This window comes from Triplophysa dalaica, chromosome 6 (genome assembly GCF_015846415.1).
Source record: "Triplophysa dalaica isolate WHDGS20190420 chromosome 6, ASM1584641v1, whole genome shotgun sequence".
Lineage (NCBI taxonomy): Eukaryota > Metazoa > Chordata > Actinopteri > Cypriniformes > Nemacheilidae > Triplophysa > Triplophysa dalaica.
The window spans coordinates 109,092-124,623 of record NC_079547.1 but is presented as its reverse complement, the minus strand read 5'-3'; the positions used below and the strand labels follow the sequence as shown (position 1 = coordinate 124,623).

The following is a 15,532-nucleotide window of genomic DNA, read 5'->3' as shown; positions in this document are numbered from 1 at the left end:
AGATCAACAAAGGTTACAGTTAAGTTCACATTTGAGCAATTTACGGAGAAATCTCTTTAGCATGAGCGACAGTTTTGCTTCAGAATGAAAGGAGCAAACACAGAAGAAAGATTAATTAAAACTCATCGGACATAACATTACAACAACAACACCAAGCGATTTCTGATTTCACAACTTTTATTACATAAATATGTTGTCGTTGTCGAGTCTAAATATTCAGTTCATAAAAGCATCAGTGCAGAGAGAAACCCTTCATCAACATTCAAAACACAAGTGACCCGACACATCCTTCAGCAGTGATGACAGAGCCAAACTTCATTCAATCAGTCACAACTTCAACCCATGAGGCACAAACCTGATCTAAAGCTTCACACATGGGTTTTATTCTTCAAACATTGAGATGAATGTCTTTCTGGAGTGCAGTCACATTTCAGCATGGTTTTCCATTTCACAAAATCATTACGTACATGTTCACCACAAAGATATCAAAAATAAAATAATACAGAATAAATAAAAGTCCTTTTCTTTGTACAAGTTACAAGTCTTGGATTTAAAAGAGTGACATGAAAATATTTACACACAAGATTCTTCATTTAACATGTGATAACAACAAATCTAAAGGAACTCTTCCAGTAACATTGTAACTGCATGTCTGACAATAACAAGCAAATGGTGACGAACACCTGAGAACTCTTCAAGGCATCGGGTAAGAATTCTGAGATATATGACACGCTCGGATCTCACAGACACGACAGAGAAACTTCAATCAGTGATGATATTAAACCCACGACATTCACACGAGTGACGGAATAAACAGCAAACAGAAAGAACTCTCGCAGTTTCCTCTGAATACAATCTCATCGTTATTATGAAGCCCTGCGCACTTATAACAAGTGAAGGCGGACAAATATAGTGCAAGAAGAGAGACGGCTATCTGCCTCCACATAAATATAATCAATATTTACAAACATTAGGTTAAATATGCGAGTAAAGGGTTAATATCCTTCATCAATGAATGTTAAATATCACCCTGTAAGAAAGAAGTTGTATATAAAACTGCATTGTTCTTGAGTGCATTAAAGCATGAGTGAGTCGGCTGATGAGTGTTTCATGTGTTTCAAAGCATCTTAAGGGTCATTTCAAGTGTTCAAGATGCTGTGAATCTCTTCAGTCTCTCAGATGTTCAAGTATCTCCAATAAAAGGTTATTTATAAGACACACACACACACACACAAGTCTTCTTCAGTTCCTTTCAGAGCAGCGTTTCTATTGACCTCAGGCACACATTTCTGGACGTCACTGTAGAAGCATCAGGCCGTTTCTTCATCCAAAGCCACCATCTGACACTGACCACACACACACACATTTATCTTATTATTCACTTTAAATTAAAAGCATATAGAATCTCATTTCAAAGTCAATTAAGTCGTCTTAAGAATGAATTATAATTTTCAATTGTGAAATTATGTGTTGACACTTCCCTCCCATAATTTAAACAGCAACATATTTACACACATTGTATTGCCAGTAATTAGTGTTAATGAGTGAGTATATGTGTGTCTGAAAAGTGTGTGAGTAGGTTTGTATTTGTATGCGTGTATTTGTCTGAGAGAGTGTGTGTAGTGAGTGTGTGTTGCAAGAGTTTGTTGTGATTGTGTACTGAGTGTTTGTGAGTGAGTGAGTGTGTAGAGTGAGTGTTTGTGTGCGTTTGTGCGTCGTGAGTGTGTGTATTAGGATATTTCAGTGGGTGTGTTGTACCGATGGATGTGTGTAGCCGTCCAGACTTGGGCTTCTGAAGATGTGGACGGTGTCGTCTGTTGTCTTCTGATACACTGGGTTGGTGAAGTGAATTGTGTTGGTGTTTTTCAGATGCCAGTGTCTCCATAGCAACACACCACCAAACACCATCAGACACAAGGCGACTGCAGGACAGACAGATGCTTTATTAAGCAGCAGGTTTGCTCAGTGAGGGTCATGTGTGTGTGTGTGTCATGTGACTGTGAGGACTGACCTATTGGAAGTGTGATGTACAGGACTGTGGGATGATGGGAAGGGCTGGAGATCGGCTCTTGTGCTTTATTAATCTCTAAAAAATCCAACAAACATTCAGTGTGTGACGTACAGAACCTATGAAACTCTTCTAAACATTGATGTGGCTCCCATGACAACTAACAATCATCATCACACACCTGCAGTCAATAGATGGTTGACAGGAAAAAAAGACCAACAGGTGAGAACATTAAACAGAATAATCCTGCACATTATCAATGCTTGCAAAAGATAAAAAAATAAGATATTATTTGATTAAATGTTACAACTCTTCGACCTCATGACCTTCACTCTCATCATCATTTTTAAATCTTCTGCAAGCATTGATAGTGTGCTGGATTTTCTCTTTGTGTTTAATGTTCCATTGACAGAGTTCAGCCTTGACATTCCTACAATAAGATTTGTTTCAAAGCAACACATAAATGAAGAAACATTCAACATTTTGCTGCAAAAGTCTCGCACACATCAGAAGTTTTGTTTGTTTCAGAAGCTTTTGAAGAGTAAAGACAATAATGACATCATGCGTCACCTTTCGTCTGAGTGGTGTCTTCACTCGGGTCCTTCTGATGGTGTGATGATGTCATGGTTCTGTATGGAGTTCTGGTTGTCGTGGGTAACAGCGTTGTAGCTTTGGCTGCAGGTGAAACTACAGAAAAACAAACGCTGGTGAGCATTGTAAAGAAAACAGTGTGGCTTAAATCTACAGGAACATCAGAGCTCACCTGAGACGCACGTCCTCATGTCTGCCGCCAGGGTCATGTGATCAGAACACGCACACGTGTATTTGGGTGAACGTTTGTTAATCGCCGGTGCCGGCAGACACAGAAAGTCACAGCCACCATTGTCAAGCTCCGCCACTCTGCACCAGTTCTGCCCTGTGACACACACACACGACCTTCAATTACACAAGCTGGGATCCAAACTCATCAGGGTGAAAAAGGTGAGAAAGATGTCAGACCATTCCAGTGCTAATATATATCTACAGCCGCTGATCAAGTCAAGAGACCAAATGGACTATTTATGCGTGTTTGGGTAAAATTGGCATTTTTGTTTCATCTTCAACTACTGACAATATTTCTCCCAAATTTGAAAACAGTCTTTTTAAATATACATTAATCTCCATACAATAAAATCTGGAGAAACAGGTCAGTATAACAGGTTTTCATGCGTCTTGTCTAGCGGTCTGTCTATTGGATGATTTTGTCACTCCTGAGGTTTGATTTTGTTGACATTCACCGGACTGGAATGATCACAATACATCTTTGTATTTATTTATTTATTGCGCTGGTTGATGTGTGTTAACGTGCCCTGGGGCCTGGACCATGAAGCCGGTTTAAGTGGCTAGCCATGTAAGTTTAGGATTAGTTTGTGCCAACCCTGGGTCTTAGGTACCATGAAAGTAACTCGGCTGTCATCTTTGTTCATCACCACAGTCACTAACATGATCCGGAGCGGATTAGAGATCTCACACCCAAACTGAACAAATCACCTGCGAGCAAATCTACATATTTATGATGCAACTAATTCACAGTGTGTGTTACAATGATGAGTTCTTCATTATAATGTGTAATTAAAACAAACTAATTAAGTATATAGTCAAAATATTAATCAAATATAATGGCTAGTCTAGTTTGGGAGATGGTGGTCTAGTGGGTTAAACCACTGAACTGGTAAATCAAAGGTTGCTGGTTCGATCCCAGCAGCCACCACCAGTGTGTCCTTGAGCAAGACACTTTACTCCATGTTGCTCCAGGGGGATTGTCCTTGTAATAAGTGCACTGTAAGTCGCTTTGGATAAAAGCGTCTGCCAAATGACTAAATGTAAATGTAAAATCTGTCTTTCTTCTGTAAGAAGATTTCAACAACTTGGGATGTGTAAAAAGAGGGCCAAGCGCTTAGCAAAGTACTGTGCTCTGTCTGAGATTATAGGCAGCTGAGGTATATGGCGGAGACGCTGTAATTAATATTCCTAACAACTGAGTTGTATATTTCATATTGTGTACATTTGTTGTATACCACTGGTCCATGATTTATTGGATATGCATTTATCTGTATCTATAATATTTTTGTCCCTTTAAACAGATTTAAATAAAATATTCAAATGTGTGTGTGTGTGTGTGTGTGGAGCACTATAAAGGGTCAGAGCAGAAGAAAAGACCTCGCACTGAACTTGCCGCACCGGAGTACATTTCTGAATGAAAGCATGTTTACCGGTCAGTAACTTGTGTACTTCAGACTGGAGCGGGCAGTCTGACAGTAGTAAATATAAATGATTTCATTTAGTGTAACCCCGTCCACAGACTGACCTCACAGACCCCCTCCCCCTGCATTAGGAAAAACTCGTCGTATCTAGACGAACCAAAATAATCACCCATTTTGGACCCGAAGCGGGGAATTTTTCTGAAAGCTGACGAGTCACAGACCTCGCAGCCTTTTTACTGTGTGATGCTGTTGTGTGTGTGTGATGTCTCACCTGTGGGTTGTTTGAGGCTGTGATACATCACAATATCTCCAGGTGACTGCAGATGTTGAGCTACAGCTGTGATGTCTTGGCCCGTCTCTCGGTTTGCGCTCCAAATGCCGTTATTAGACTCGTCTGTCCAGAAGACCTTCTCCTGATCATCACACAAACACACACAATCAGATCTGTGACATCACACACACACATACCTTAAACACACAAACACACACCTCAAACACAGTCAGTGAGAGTGGATGCAGAAGCTTGTGTTCATCATAGATGATTGTGTGTCGTTGTCCTCCGGTCACACTGATGCTGGACAGTGTGTGCATCTTTGAGTCCACCCAGTACAGACGCTGATTCAGCATATCTGAACACACACACACACACAAACACATATGAGTACACAACACAACATCAGGGCGATCATCACACTCAGCGTCAGCAGACATCTGTCTCACCCAGTGTGATCCCATTGGGCCACGCGATGTTGTCTGTGACCAGAGGCGTCCGATCCGCACCGTTCAGACCGCACCTCTCGATCCGAGCCGAATCGCCCCAATCCGTCCAGAACATAAAACTACACAACACAACACACACGTGTGTGAGCTTTCATTCTGTCTTCATAGCTCAGAGAACTCCACAGTGAAGAACAACTGTACACGATTCAGTTTTTTGATTGACAGTTCATGACTCACTTTCCATGAGGGTCCACCACAATGGCGCGAGGATGCTGTAATCCGTCTCTGATGAGAGTCTTGCGTTTTAGCCCGTCTGTGGTTGCCACGGAGATGGTTCCTAACTGGCTGTCAGTCCAGTAGATGTTTCCATGGATCCAATCCACAGCCAGGCCCTCAGGGGCGGAGATTTGGCTGTCAATCACAGTGGTGTGGTGGGCGGGGTCACCAGCCAGTGCGCTGCAACAAACACATATGATTACGACGAGAAATTGTCAAAGAGGAAGAACCGATCTCAAACATGACTGACAGGAGGAAGGAGCTTTATTCCTATCTCTCATGTCAACACTCGTCATAAATGATACTGAACAAACTGTGACTGTACAAATAAAATACACAAGATCTCTTGCGTTACACAAACACACACACTCCAGAGAGCGCTGTTCCCGGCCAATCACAATCAAGTATTCCAGAGTCAGTGCAGGAAATACTTCTGGAGAGGTGTGAAGCGTCATCTCTCACCTGTAGATTTTTTTCTGGCTCACATCAGACCAGAAGATCCTCTCATTAGGGATGTCCAAATCTAAAGCCACAACATTTTTCTGCTCACGGACGAGTGATGTGTACTCCCTGCTGCCCAACATCATCTTCCTCACCTCATGACGAGTGCTGAAGAGCAGAAATGCTGCTGATGCTGAGGACACAAGTACATATAGAGTCTGGTACGGTCTGATCTCATTCATCGATGTAAAATAAATAAAGTTTATACTTGTATGTTTAATCCCATGTACTCAATACTACTCTGCAATTCAAACAAAAATGTAAGGCCATGTGTGGAGGGCCCTAAGGTCTTGACTTTGGTTAGGGCCCCAAAATACTAATGTCATGTTCCTGACATTTAACAACAATATACTGATGATAATAATGATCTCATGCGTCCAGCAGAATTAAGTCGTTCGCAGCACATTTTTTTTTCTTTTTTAGTCATTTGGCAGACGCTTTTGTCCAAAGCGACTTACAGTACACTTATCACCATGAACATCTTGATGAATCTTTGAGTACCTGTAACTGCTTTACAGTCTCTGGTCATGTGATCCACTTCATATCCGGCGTTACATTCACATTTAAAGCTTCCAATCAGATTAATGCAGATCTGACTGCAGGTGTCTGCGTCTGCGCACTCGTCCACATCTGAAGAGAGACAGAGAGGAGACGTCAATGAGCGGAGAATAAAGAGGAAGATGAAGAGCAGACGGGCTGAAGGATTCTCACCTTCACAGTGTGTGTGATTGATGAGGCGATGACCATCAGGACACAAACACTCAGAGCCCAACTTCAGATCATTACACCTGTGAGAGCAGCCACCGTTGTTCTTTAGACACTCGTTAGTGTCTACACATACATACACACACACACACACACACACAGTTAGGTGCCAGCTCATGATTCAGCATTTATCGTGTCACTCTACACACTTGAGTTCAACGGATTAAGAACACAAAAGAATATGTTGAGAAACACAATTTACTGCACACAAACTCACTGCAGTCTCTGACAGGCTCATCTGACAAATCGCTACAATCCCCCTGACTGTCACACACTTTATCCAGACTGATGCACTCGCCGCTGCGACACTTGAACATGCTCGAGCCGTCGCAGGCGTTCACTGCAGACAGACGGAGAGAGAATTACAGAAGAGCAGCTTTGATGTGTAAACCAAAGGAAAGAGATGAGCTCACCTCTGCCGCACTCCATCTCATCACTACCATCCTGACAGTCATCATTCCCGTCACACTGACGATGTCCTGGAACACAGCTGCCGTCTGCGCAGGTGAACTCATCCGGCTGGCAGGTGGACGTGGCTACAACAAACAAACAAACCTTCATTCACAACTCAAACTTTTTTTCTGGATTTGATCAAGCTTCTTGTCTGCTGCGAGATCTGAAGGGCGCTTGGGGTTAGAACGATGACATTTAGCAGATGTTTTTATCCAAAGCGACATACAGAGAGTTCAGTTACTGCGGTTCAGGTGTGTGTGTGTTCTCTGAGATCACTAATGTATGTTTTAAAGCAGCAGAGTGAAATGTTTGTGATGCGTTCACACTCACTGCAGTTGTCCTCGTCTGAACGATCGCTGCAGTCAAAGCCTCCGTCGCACCTCCAGCTGCCGTGAACGCACTCACCGCTGCTGCACTGAAACTCGTGAGTCCTGCAGGGAACGTGCGTGCGCTGCCCCGTCCCAGAAGCGCAGTTCTGCGGCCACTCATCCGAGCTGTCCGCGCAGTCGGGCTCCCCGTCACAGGCCCAAAGACGAGGCACGCACACAGAGTTATTGCACTGAAAGGAGGCGGGGCTACAGGTGGGGGCAGAACAGGAAGCTTCGTCGCTGCCGTCGTCACAGTCGGAATCCTCGTCGCACACGAACGACAGCGACACGCACTGACCGCTTGTACAGCGAAACTCTCCGTCCGTGCAGTTCTTTAACACTGAAACCACACCCGGATCAAACTTCGTCACACAAACCTGCCAGCTATGAAATATGACATCCACAAATCCACATTTCACTTTTTTTCTGTGTGGGGTTTTTACCGCAGCCCTGCTCGTCCGCTCCATTCTCGCAGTCGGCTTTACCGTCACAGTGCCACCTGGAGGACACGCACTGATTGAGCCGCCCGCCGCAGCTGAACTGACCCATCACACACCTCTTCTCTTCTGTCAATCACACAGAGTCACAGTGTAAGCACACGAGATGGGGAATCACAGCACGGACTGAATGAAGGTTTGGGACTCACTGCAGGAAGACACAAGTTCATCGGATCCGTCACCACAGTCATCTGTGTCGTCACAAACCCAACGGCTGGTGATGCACTTCCCATTTCCACACCTGAACTGCTCCTGGCTGCACACCGCCGCCGCACCTGATGACACAACACACGACACGATTACACCGGCACTACACACGTGCATGCACACACACTTACACCTGCATTAAATATGCACGAGCCAAAATTATGTGTGGAATAATTTAACCATAAATTCTTCTCATAAAGGATTCTTGGCACCAGGTACTCCTAAACAGTAACCATTAGAGAGAGAGAGAGACAGAGAGAGAGAGAGAGACAGAGAGAGAGAGAGAGACAGAGAGAGACAGAGAGAGAGACAGAGAGAGTGAGAGAGACAGAGAGAGACAGAGACAGAGAGAGAGAGAGACAGAGAGAGAGAGAGAGAGAGAGAGAGAGAGAGAGAGCTTAAATTGATTTTTGTGGTAATTTTGATAATGTTTGTGTACTGTCTCTTTAAGACAATGTTAGAGGTGGAGTTTATAGTCACACCACCAGCAACTCACTGGTCTCTATGGCAACATCTGCATAATACAGTAAAGACACATAGGGCGGAGTTTAAATGTTTTTTTTCACTACACAAACACAGGTCTCTCTCTCTACTGTTAGATATTGTGAATGATATTATCATTAAAATTCTATTATGTCTTGTTTTGGGTGACTTTCATTTTTACAAATGTAAGTGCTTTATATTGTTTACTGCTTGTTTAGCACCTCTCTAAAGTTCTGGCAATAACATAAATTCTAAGAAATTCCACTTGAATTCCGAAACGTAGAGTTCTATACTCATTTTTCCGTGTAATTTTCTGTCTCTCCCTCTTTCGTTTTACTGTATTCATCCAGTATTAGGGTGTGACAAACTCAGAACACATATTTAATCGGGGCATTCTTCTCTATTCCAATCAGATAGTGTAAGATGGAGTTTGCGTCAACAGCCTCTGCCAACAGTGTAAATATACTATATTCCGATAATTAGAATTATTTGACATATTTTATATTAAAATCTATTTTAAAATATAATTTAAGATTTGTCATGATGGGGACACCCATATGACATAATTCAACCACTGTGCTCTATCTGTGTAGACGTGATGCTCTGTGTAGACATGAATGTTGTGCAGATGTAATGGTTGTGTAGATGTTATGCTCGATGTATATGTAATGGTTGTGTAGTTGCAGTAGCGTTGTTAACCGCTACACAAACCATGCAAGTGCGTAAGGCCCCACAAGCTAGGGAGGTCCTTAGTGACTGCAAGCAGTGAAATCATTGAGGCTTGATTTAAACACTCAGATATACGCAATACGATGCGCACGTATCACTGGTGCTCAAAAACAAAAGAAAGCAAAAGAAAAGAAATCTAATTCTAATTTTAAGAATATAGCAAAGCAACGTTATGAAAAGAAGAATCTTGCACCTTTTACTTTCTTATACCGTGGCTAAAAGCATTCTGTATTATTCAGAATAAAACAATGGACACTTTTTCATCCCAACACCGAGAAGGTTTAATCTTATAACAAACTGTAGTGTTCGATGTAAAATAAATACAGTTTATACTTGTATGTTTAATCCCATGTACTCAATACTACTCTGCAATTCAAACAAAAATGTAAGGCCATGTGTGGAGGGCCCTAAGGTCTTGACTTTGGTTAGGGCCCCCAAAATACTAAACACACCCCTGTGTAGAAGTGATGGTTGGTTTAGATGTAAATCTGTAGTGGACTTGTGTGTCAGGAATAAATCATTGCAAAAACTGGATAAACCATTTCCGGTAAAACTGCTGAACTGAAGTTAACGCAACACAATAACTGCACAAACCGGATCATCTTGAGCGCATCATCTTAGCGTCACATGCGTCAAACCAATCAGCGCCAGCAGCGCTGGTCAAAGCGTCAAACCAACCAGTGACCACAGCGCGCTGGAAACGCATCGGTTTAAGATGCCGCTTGTTCAGAAGACAAATGAGAATAAAAGAAAAGCACCCAGCAGAGTGATCAGATTTATCACACATATAACACATATCAGATGTGCAAAACTGACACCTGTCGCTGAGCTCAATATGATAATATAATATATCAAGAATATATCGAGACTTACTGGTCCTGGGAAGACAGTGAAGCAGAAGAACTGAAGAGATAAGACTGATCTGAAGTCCGATCCGAATCATCTGAGCTGCAGGTCCGATCTTTCACAAGCAGTTTTAAATCTCACTATTGAATGACGTCGAGACCACAGTGACAGGAAGAAATTCTGCTCTGCCTGGAAAAACCCGATCCATTTCAATGAAGTCCTCAGGGGCGTGGCTTCGAGAGTGGTGTGATATTGGAAATGAACTGCGTCACCACGTGATGGGCGGGGCCTCGGCGACTCACCACTGACCGCTGTTTAATTTTCTTATCGATGTTGTAGGTTTACAAACGGGGCGGGGCGGAGAGAGAGAGAGAGAGAGAGAGAGAGACAGAGAGAGTGAGAGAGATAGACAGAGAGAGAGAGAGAGAGACAGAGAGAGAGAGAGAGAGAGAAGGACAGAGTGAGTGAGTGAATCTTGATTGTCTTTAAAAACACAAATAACTTTTGATCATACCGTCAAAAATGTCAAACTCAAAACAATAATATTTCCCAGAAATGAACATCTTGAGTTTGTATTAGCCGAATCATTCTAACCTGAGGATAAACAGATCCCTGTAATATATTTGTGGTATAAACAGTCTCCCCGCACGTTTGTCTTCATTCATATAATATCAAATATATAACAGATCATAGGAAGCTTTGTTTTGTGTGCAGGGAGCTCGGTGGAAAATGATTTGCATTTTGTTTGTAGAAGCAGTAAAATAATGTCAGCTGAGGTGAAGTCTCCTGCTAAACATTAACAGATTTATGATGGACAGGATTAAATAAACTGAAGGTGTTCATGCGACTGAAATATATTGCACAAGCTCTCAGCCTGGTGGAAAAAAACATCAAACATTAAAAAAGGGTCATAAGTTTAAGTAAAGAGACCCTCAGATTTGGGGTTTCTGATCTGACAGACACACTGGTGTTTGTACGGTAGGAGTGGAATGTTGAAATATCTGTTGGGTGACATGAACGAAACCTCGCCCCTTCAGACTTCCTCTGACGTCATCTTCACCATGAACCGCATGCCAGACATGCTAAAGAGTTCTTCAATAGAGTGAGCTCATTGAATAAAGGTGTTTGGATGACACTCAGATCCTGTGAATTAGTTATAATCATTTATAATTTGTTACATTTATGTAAAATCCCTTCAAGCACCAGAAGAATCATAAGTGTCACGGATGTGCAGGGAATACTCACAACAAGAATGTAATCAAAGTATCTATCTTTTAATCCACATATAAACATGTGTAAGCACCAAACCACAAACATACATTTACAATACTGGACAAAGAACACTAGGAAGGGGAGAACTCAAATACAACAGATAATGAGTGATGCACAGGTGATGGGGATTAACAACTAATGTTCAGTGATGAGGATCAGGTGAGGAGGGTGCTAGGGGTTATGGGAAGTGTAGTCCGGTGATGAGGATGTGCAGGCGTTGAACTGTTACAGTACGCCCCCCCTCAAAAAGGCGAGACCTCACGCTGTAACAGATCCAACAGGGGAGGGTGGGTGAGTGAGTGGGTGAGTGAGTGAGTGGTAGAGTGGGTGAACGAGTGAGTGGTAGAGTGGGTGGGTGAGTGAGTGAGTGAGTGAGTGAGGGAGTGGGTGAGTGAGTGAGTGAGTGGGTGAGTGAGTGATTGAGTGGGTGGTTGAGTTAGTGGGTGAGTGAGTGAGTGGGTGAGTGAGTGGTAGAGTGGGTGGGTGAGTGAGTGGTAGAGTGGGTGGGTGAGTGAGTGAGTGAGTGAGTGAGGGAGTGAGTGAGTGAGTGAGGGAGTGGGTGAGTGAGTGGGTGAGGGAGTGAGTGAGTGAGTGAGTGAGGGAGTGGGTGAGTGAGTGGGTGAGGGAGTGAGTGAGTGAGTGAGTGGGTGAGTGGGTGAGTGATTGAGTGGGTGGTTGAGTTAGTGGGTGAGTGAGTGAGTGAGTGGTAGAGTGGGTGGGTGAGTGAGTGGTAGAGTGGGTGAACGAGTGAGTGGGTGAGTGAGTGGTAGAGTGGGTGGGTGAGTGAGTGAGTGAGTGGGTGAGTGAGTGAGTGAGTGAGTGGGTGAGTGAGTGATTGAGTGGGTGGTTGAGTTAGTGGGTGGGTGAGTGGGTGGTAGAGTGAGTGGTAGAGTGGGTGGGTGAGTGAGTGGTAGAGTGGGTGGGTGAGTGAGTGAGTGAGTGAGTGAGTGAGGGAGGGAGGGAGTGAGTGAGTGAGTGAGGGAGTGGGTGAGTGAGTGAGTGAGTGGGTGAGTGGCTTAATGATTGGGTGGATGATTTGGTGAGTAAGTGGGTGAGTGGATGAGTGAGTGAGTGGGTGGGAGAGTGAGTGATTGAGTGGGTGGTTGAGTTAGTGGGTGAGTGAGTGAGTGAGTGAGTGAGTGAGTGGGTGAGTGAGTGGTAGAGTGGGTGGGTGAGTGAGTGGTAGAGTGGGTGGGTGAGTGAGTGAGTGAGTGAGTGAGTGAGGGAGTGGGTGAGTGAGTGAGTGAGTGAGTGAGTGAGTGAGTGAGTGGGTGAGTGGCTTAATGATTGGGTGGATGATTTGGTGAGTGAGGGGGTGAGTGGATGAGTGGGTGAGTGAGTGACTGAGTGAGTGGATGAGTGAGTGGGTGAGTGAGTGACTGAGTGAGTGGATGAGTGAGTGGGTGAGTGAGTGAGTGAGTGGGTGAGTGGATGAGTGAGTGGGTGAGTGAGTGACTGAGTGAGTGGATGAGTGAGTGGATGAGTGAGTGGGTGAGTGAGTGAGTGGGTGAGTGAGTGGGTGAGTGGGTGAGTGGGTGAGTGAGTGACTGAGTGAGTGGATGAGTGAGTGGGTGAGTGAGTGAGTGAGTGAGTGGATGAGTGAGTGGGTGAGTGAGTGAGTGAGTGAGTGAGTGGGTGAGTGGATGAGTGAGTGGGTGAGTGAGTGACTGAGTGAGTGGGTGAGTGAGTGGATGAGTGAGTGGGTGAGTGAGTGGGTGAGTGAGTGACTGAGTGAGTGGGTGAGTGGATGAGTGAGTGAGTGGGTGAGTGAGTGACTGAGTGAGTGGATGAGTGAGTGGGTGAGTGAGTGAGTGAGTGACTGAGTGGGTGAGTGAGTGGATGAGTGAGTGGGTGAGTGAGTGGATGAGTGAGTGGATGAGTGAGTGGATGAGTGAGTGGGTGAGTGAGTGACTGAGTGAGTGGGTGAGTGAGTGGATGAGTGAGTGGGTGAGTGAGTGACTGAGTGAGTGGATGAGTGAGTGGGTGAGTGAGTGAGTGGGTGAATGAGTGAGTGACTGAGTGAGTGAGTGACTGAGTGAGTGAGTGACTGAGTGAATGAGTGAGTGACTGAGTGAGTGGATGAGTGAGTGGGTGAGTGAGTGAGTGGGTGAATGAGTGAGTGAGTGACTGACTGAGTGAGTGAGTGAGTGAGTGAGTGAGTGACTGAGTGAATGAGTGAGTGACTGAGTGAGTGGATGAGTGAGTGAGTGGGTGAGTGAGTGACTGAGTGGATGAGTGAGTGGGTGAGTGAGTGACTGAGTGGGTGAATGAGTGAGTGACTGAGTGAGTGAGTGAGTGAGTGACTAAGTGAATGAGTGAGTGACTGAGTGAGTGGATGAGTGAGTGGATGATTTGGTGAGTGAGTGGGTAAGTGAGTGGATGAGTGAGTGGGTGAGTGAGTGGATGATTTGGTGAGTGAGTGAGTGAGTGAGTGAGTGGCTGAATGATTGGGTGGATGATTTGGTGAGTGAGTGGGTGAGTGGGTGAGTGAGTGACTGAGTGAGTGGATGAGTGAGTGAGTGAGTGGGTGAGTGAGTGAGTGAGTGACTGAGTGGGTGAATGAGTGAGTGACTGAGTGAGTGAGTGAGTGAGTGAGTGAGTGAGTGGATGAATGAGTGAGTGAGTGGGTAAGTGAGTGGATGAGTGGGTGAGTGAGTGGATGATTGGGTGAGTGAGTGGGTGAGTGGATGAGTGAGTGGGTGAGTGGCTGAATGATTTGGTGAATGAGTGTGTAAGTGAGTGGATGATTTGGTGAGTGAGTGAGTGAGTAAGTGAGTGGGTGAGTGAGTGGATGATTTGGTGAGTGAGTGAGTGAGTGAGTGGCTTAATGATTGGGTGGATGATTTGGTGAGTGAGTGGGTGCGTGGATGAGTGAGTGGGTGAGTAGGTGAATGAGTGAGTGAGTGGATGAGTGAGTGGGTGAGTGAGTGAGTGAGTGAGTGAGTGGGTGAGTGGATGAGTGAGTGGGTGAGTGAGTGAGTGAGTGGGTGAGTGGATGAGTGAGTGAGTGAGTGATGAGTGAGTGGATGAGTGAGTGGGTGAGTGAGTGGGTGAGTGAGTGACTGAGTGAGTGGATGAGTGAGTGGGTGAGTGAGTGAGTGAGTGAGTGGGTGAATGAGTGAGTGGATGAGTGAGTGGGTGAGTGAGTGGGTGAGTGGGTGAGTGAGTGACTGAGTGAGTGGATGAGTGAGTGAGTGAGTGGGTGAGTGAGTGAGTGACTGAGTGGGTGAATGAGTGAGTGAGTGAGTGAGTGGATGAGTGAGTGGGTGAATGAGTGAGTGAGTGGGTAAGTGAGTGGATGAGTGGGTGAGTGAGTGGATGATTGGGTGAGTGAGTGGGTGAGTGGATGAGTGAGTGGGTGAGTGGCTGAATGATTTGGTGAATGAGTGTGTAAGTGAGTGGATGATTTGGTGAGTGAGTGAGTGAGTGAGTGAGTGAGTGAGTGGGTGAGTGAGTGGATGATTTGGTGAGTGAGTGAGTGAGTGAGTGAGTGAGTGGGTGAGTGGCTTAATGATTGGGTGGATGATTTGGTGAGTGAGTGGGTGAGTGGATGAGTGAGTGGGTGAGTAGGTGAATGAGTGAGTGGATGAGTGAGTGGGTGAGTGAGTGAGTGGGTGAGTGGATGAGTGAGTGGGTGAGTGAGTGAGTGAGTGAGTGAGTGAGTGAGTGAGTGAGTGAGTGAGTGACTGAGTGAGTGGATGAGTGAGTGGACGCTAAACCTAAACCACACGTCAGCAGTCTGAGTGCAGCTATGACACGTCAGAGGGGATCTGGCCCTCCCGGTTGAGCCTGGTTTCTCCCGAGGTTTTTCTCCATTAATCAATCATTGGAGTTTGGGTTCCTCGCCACAGCAGGGCAGTGTTGGCCTGCTCACCGGGAGACTGCATTCATTCATTTATTTATTTAATTAGAAATTAGATATTATTTATTAGAATGAACTTACTCGTTGTATAAATACCATGCACTGTGCTGTGTTTTAACTTTTCTGTTTTTCCTGTTTGCCCCTGTAAAGCTGCTTTGAAACAATACACATTGTGAAAAGTGCTTTATAAATAAACTTGAATTGAATTTTTTCCAGGCGTGTCGAGCGACACCTGGCGGTGAAATCACTGCAATACACATTAATTCATGCTGCCCGGACAATCTTTGTCTCCGCTGCAGTTT

General features: G+C 44.7%; 1 protein-coding gene across 1 annotated transcript; it reads right to left on the bottom strand.

Moving 5' to 3' along the window:
- Positions 1 to 159: 159 nt before the first annotated feature.
- ldlrb (low density lipoprotein receptor b) lies at positions 160 to 10,301 on the bottom strand. Its single transcript, XM_056751357.1, has 18 exons — positions 10,124 to 10,301; positions 7,981 to 8,106; positions 7,778 to 7,900; positions 7,297 to 7,674; positions 6,927 to 7,049; positions 6,731 to 6,853; positions 6,460 to 6,579; positions 6,250 to 6,378; positions 5,710 to 5,881; positions 5,209 to 5,427; positions 4,972 to 5,090; positions 4,741 to 4,880; positions 4,523 to 4,664; positions 2,772 to 2,924; positions 2,579 to 2,695; positions 2,012 to 2,086; positions 1,759 to 1,922; positions 160 to 1,346 (listed from the first exon to the last, which is right to left on the bottom strand). Exons 1-18 carry the CDS (start codon positions 10,191 to 10,193, stop codon positions 1,311 to 1,313), a joined length of 2,529 nt encoding a protein of 842 aa, XP_056607335.1. The 5' UTR covers positions 10,194 to 10,301; the 3' UTR covers positions 160 to 1,310.
- Between the last annotated feature and the right edge of the window lie 5,231 nt (positions 10,302 to 15,532).

Coding starts and splice junctions, on each gene's coding strand:
- ldlrb (XM_056751357.1), bottom strand. CDS start 10,193: ATGATTCGGATCGGACTTCAGATCAGTCTTATCTCTTCAGTTCTTCTG. Junction 6,379..6,459: donor CAATCACACACACTGTGAAG/GTGAGAATCCTT, acceptor GTCTCTCTTCAG/ATGTGGACGAGTGCGCAGAC. Junction 2,087..2,578: donor AGACACCACTCAGACGAAAG/GTGACGCATGAT, acceptor TGGATTTTTTAG/AGATTAATAAAGCACAAGAG.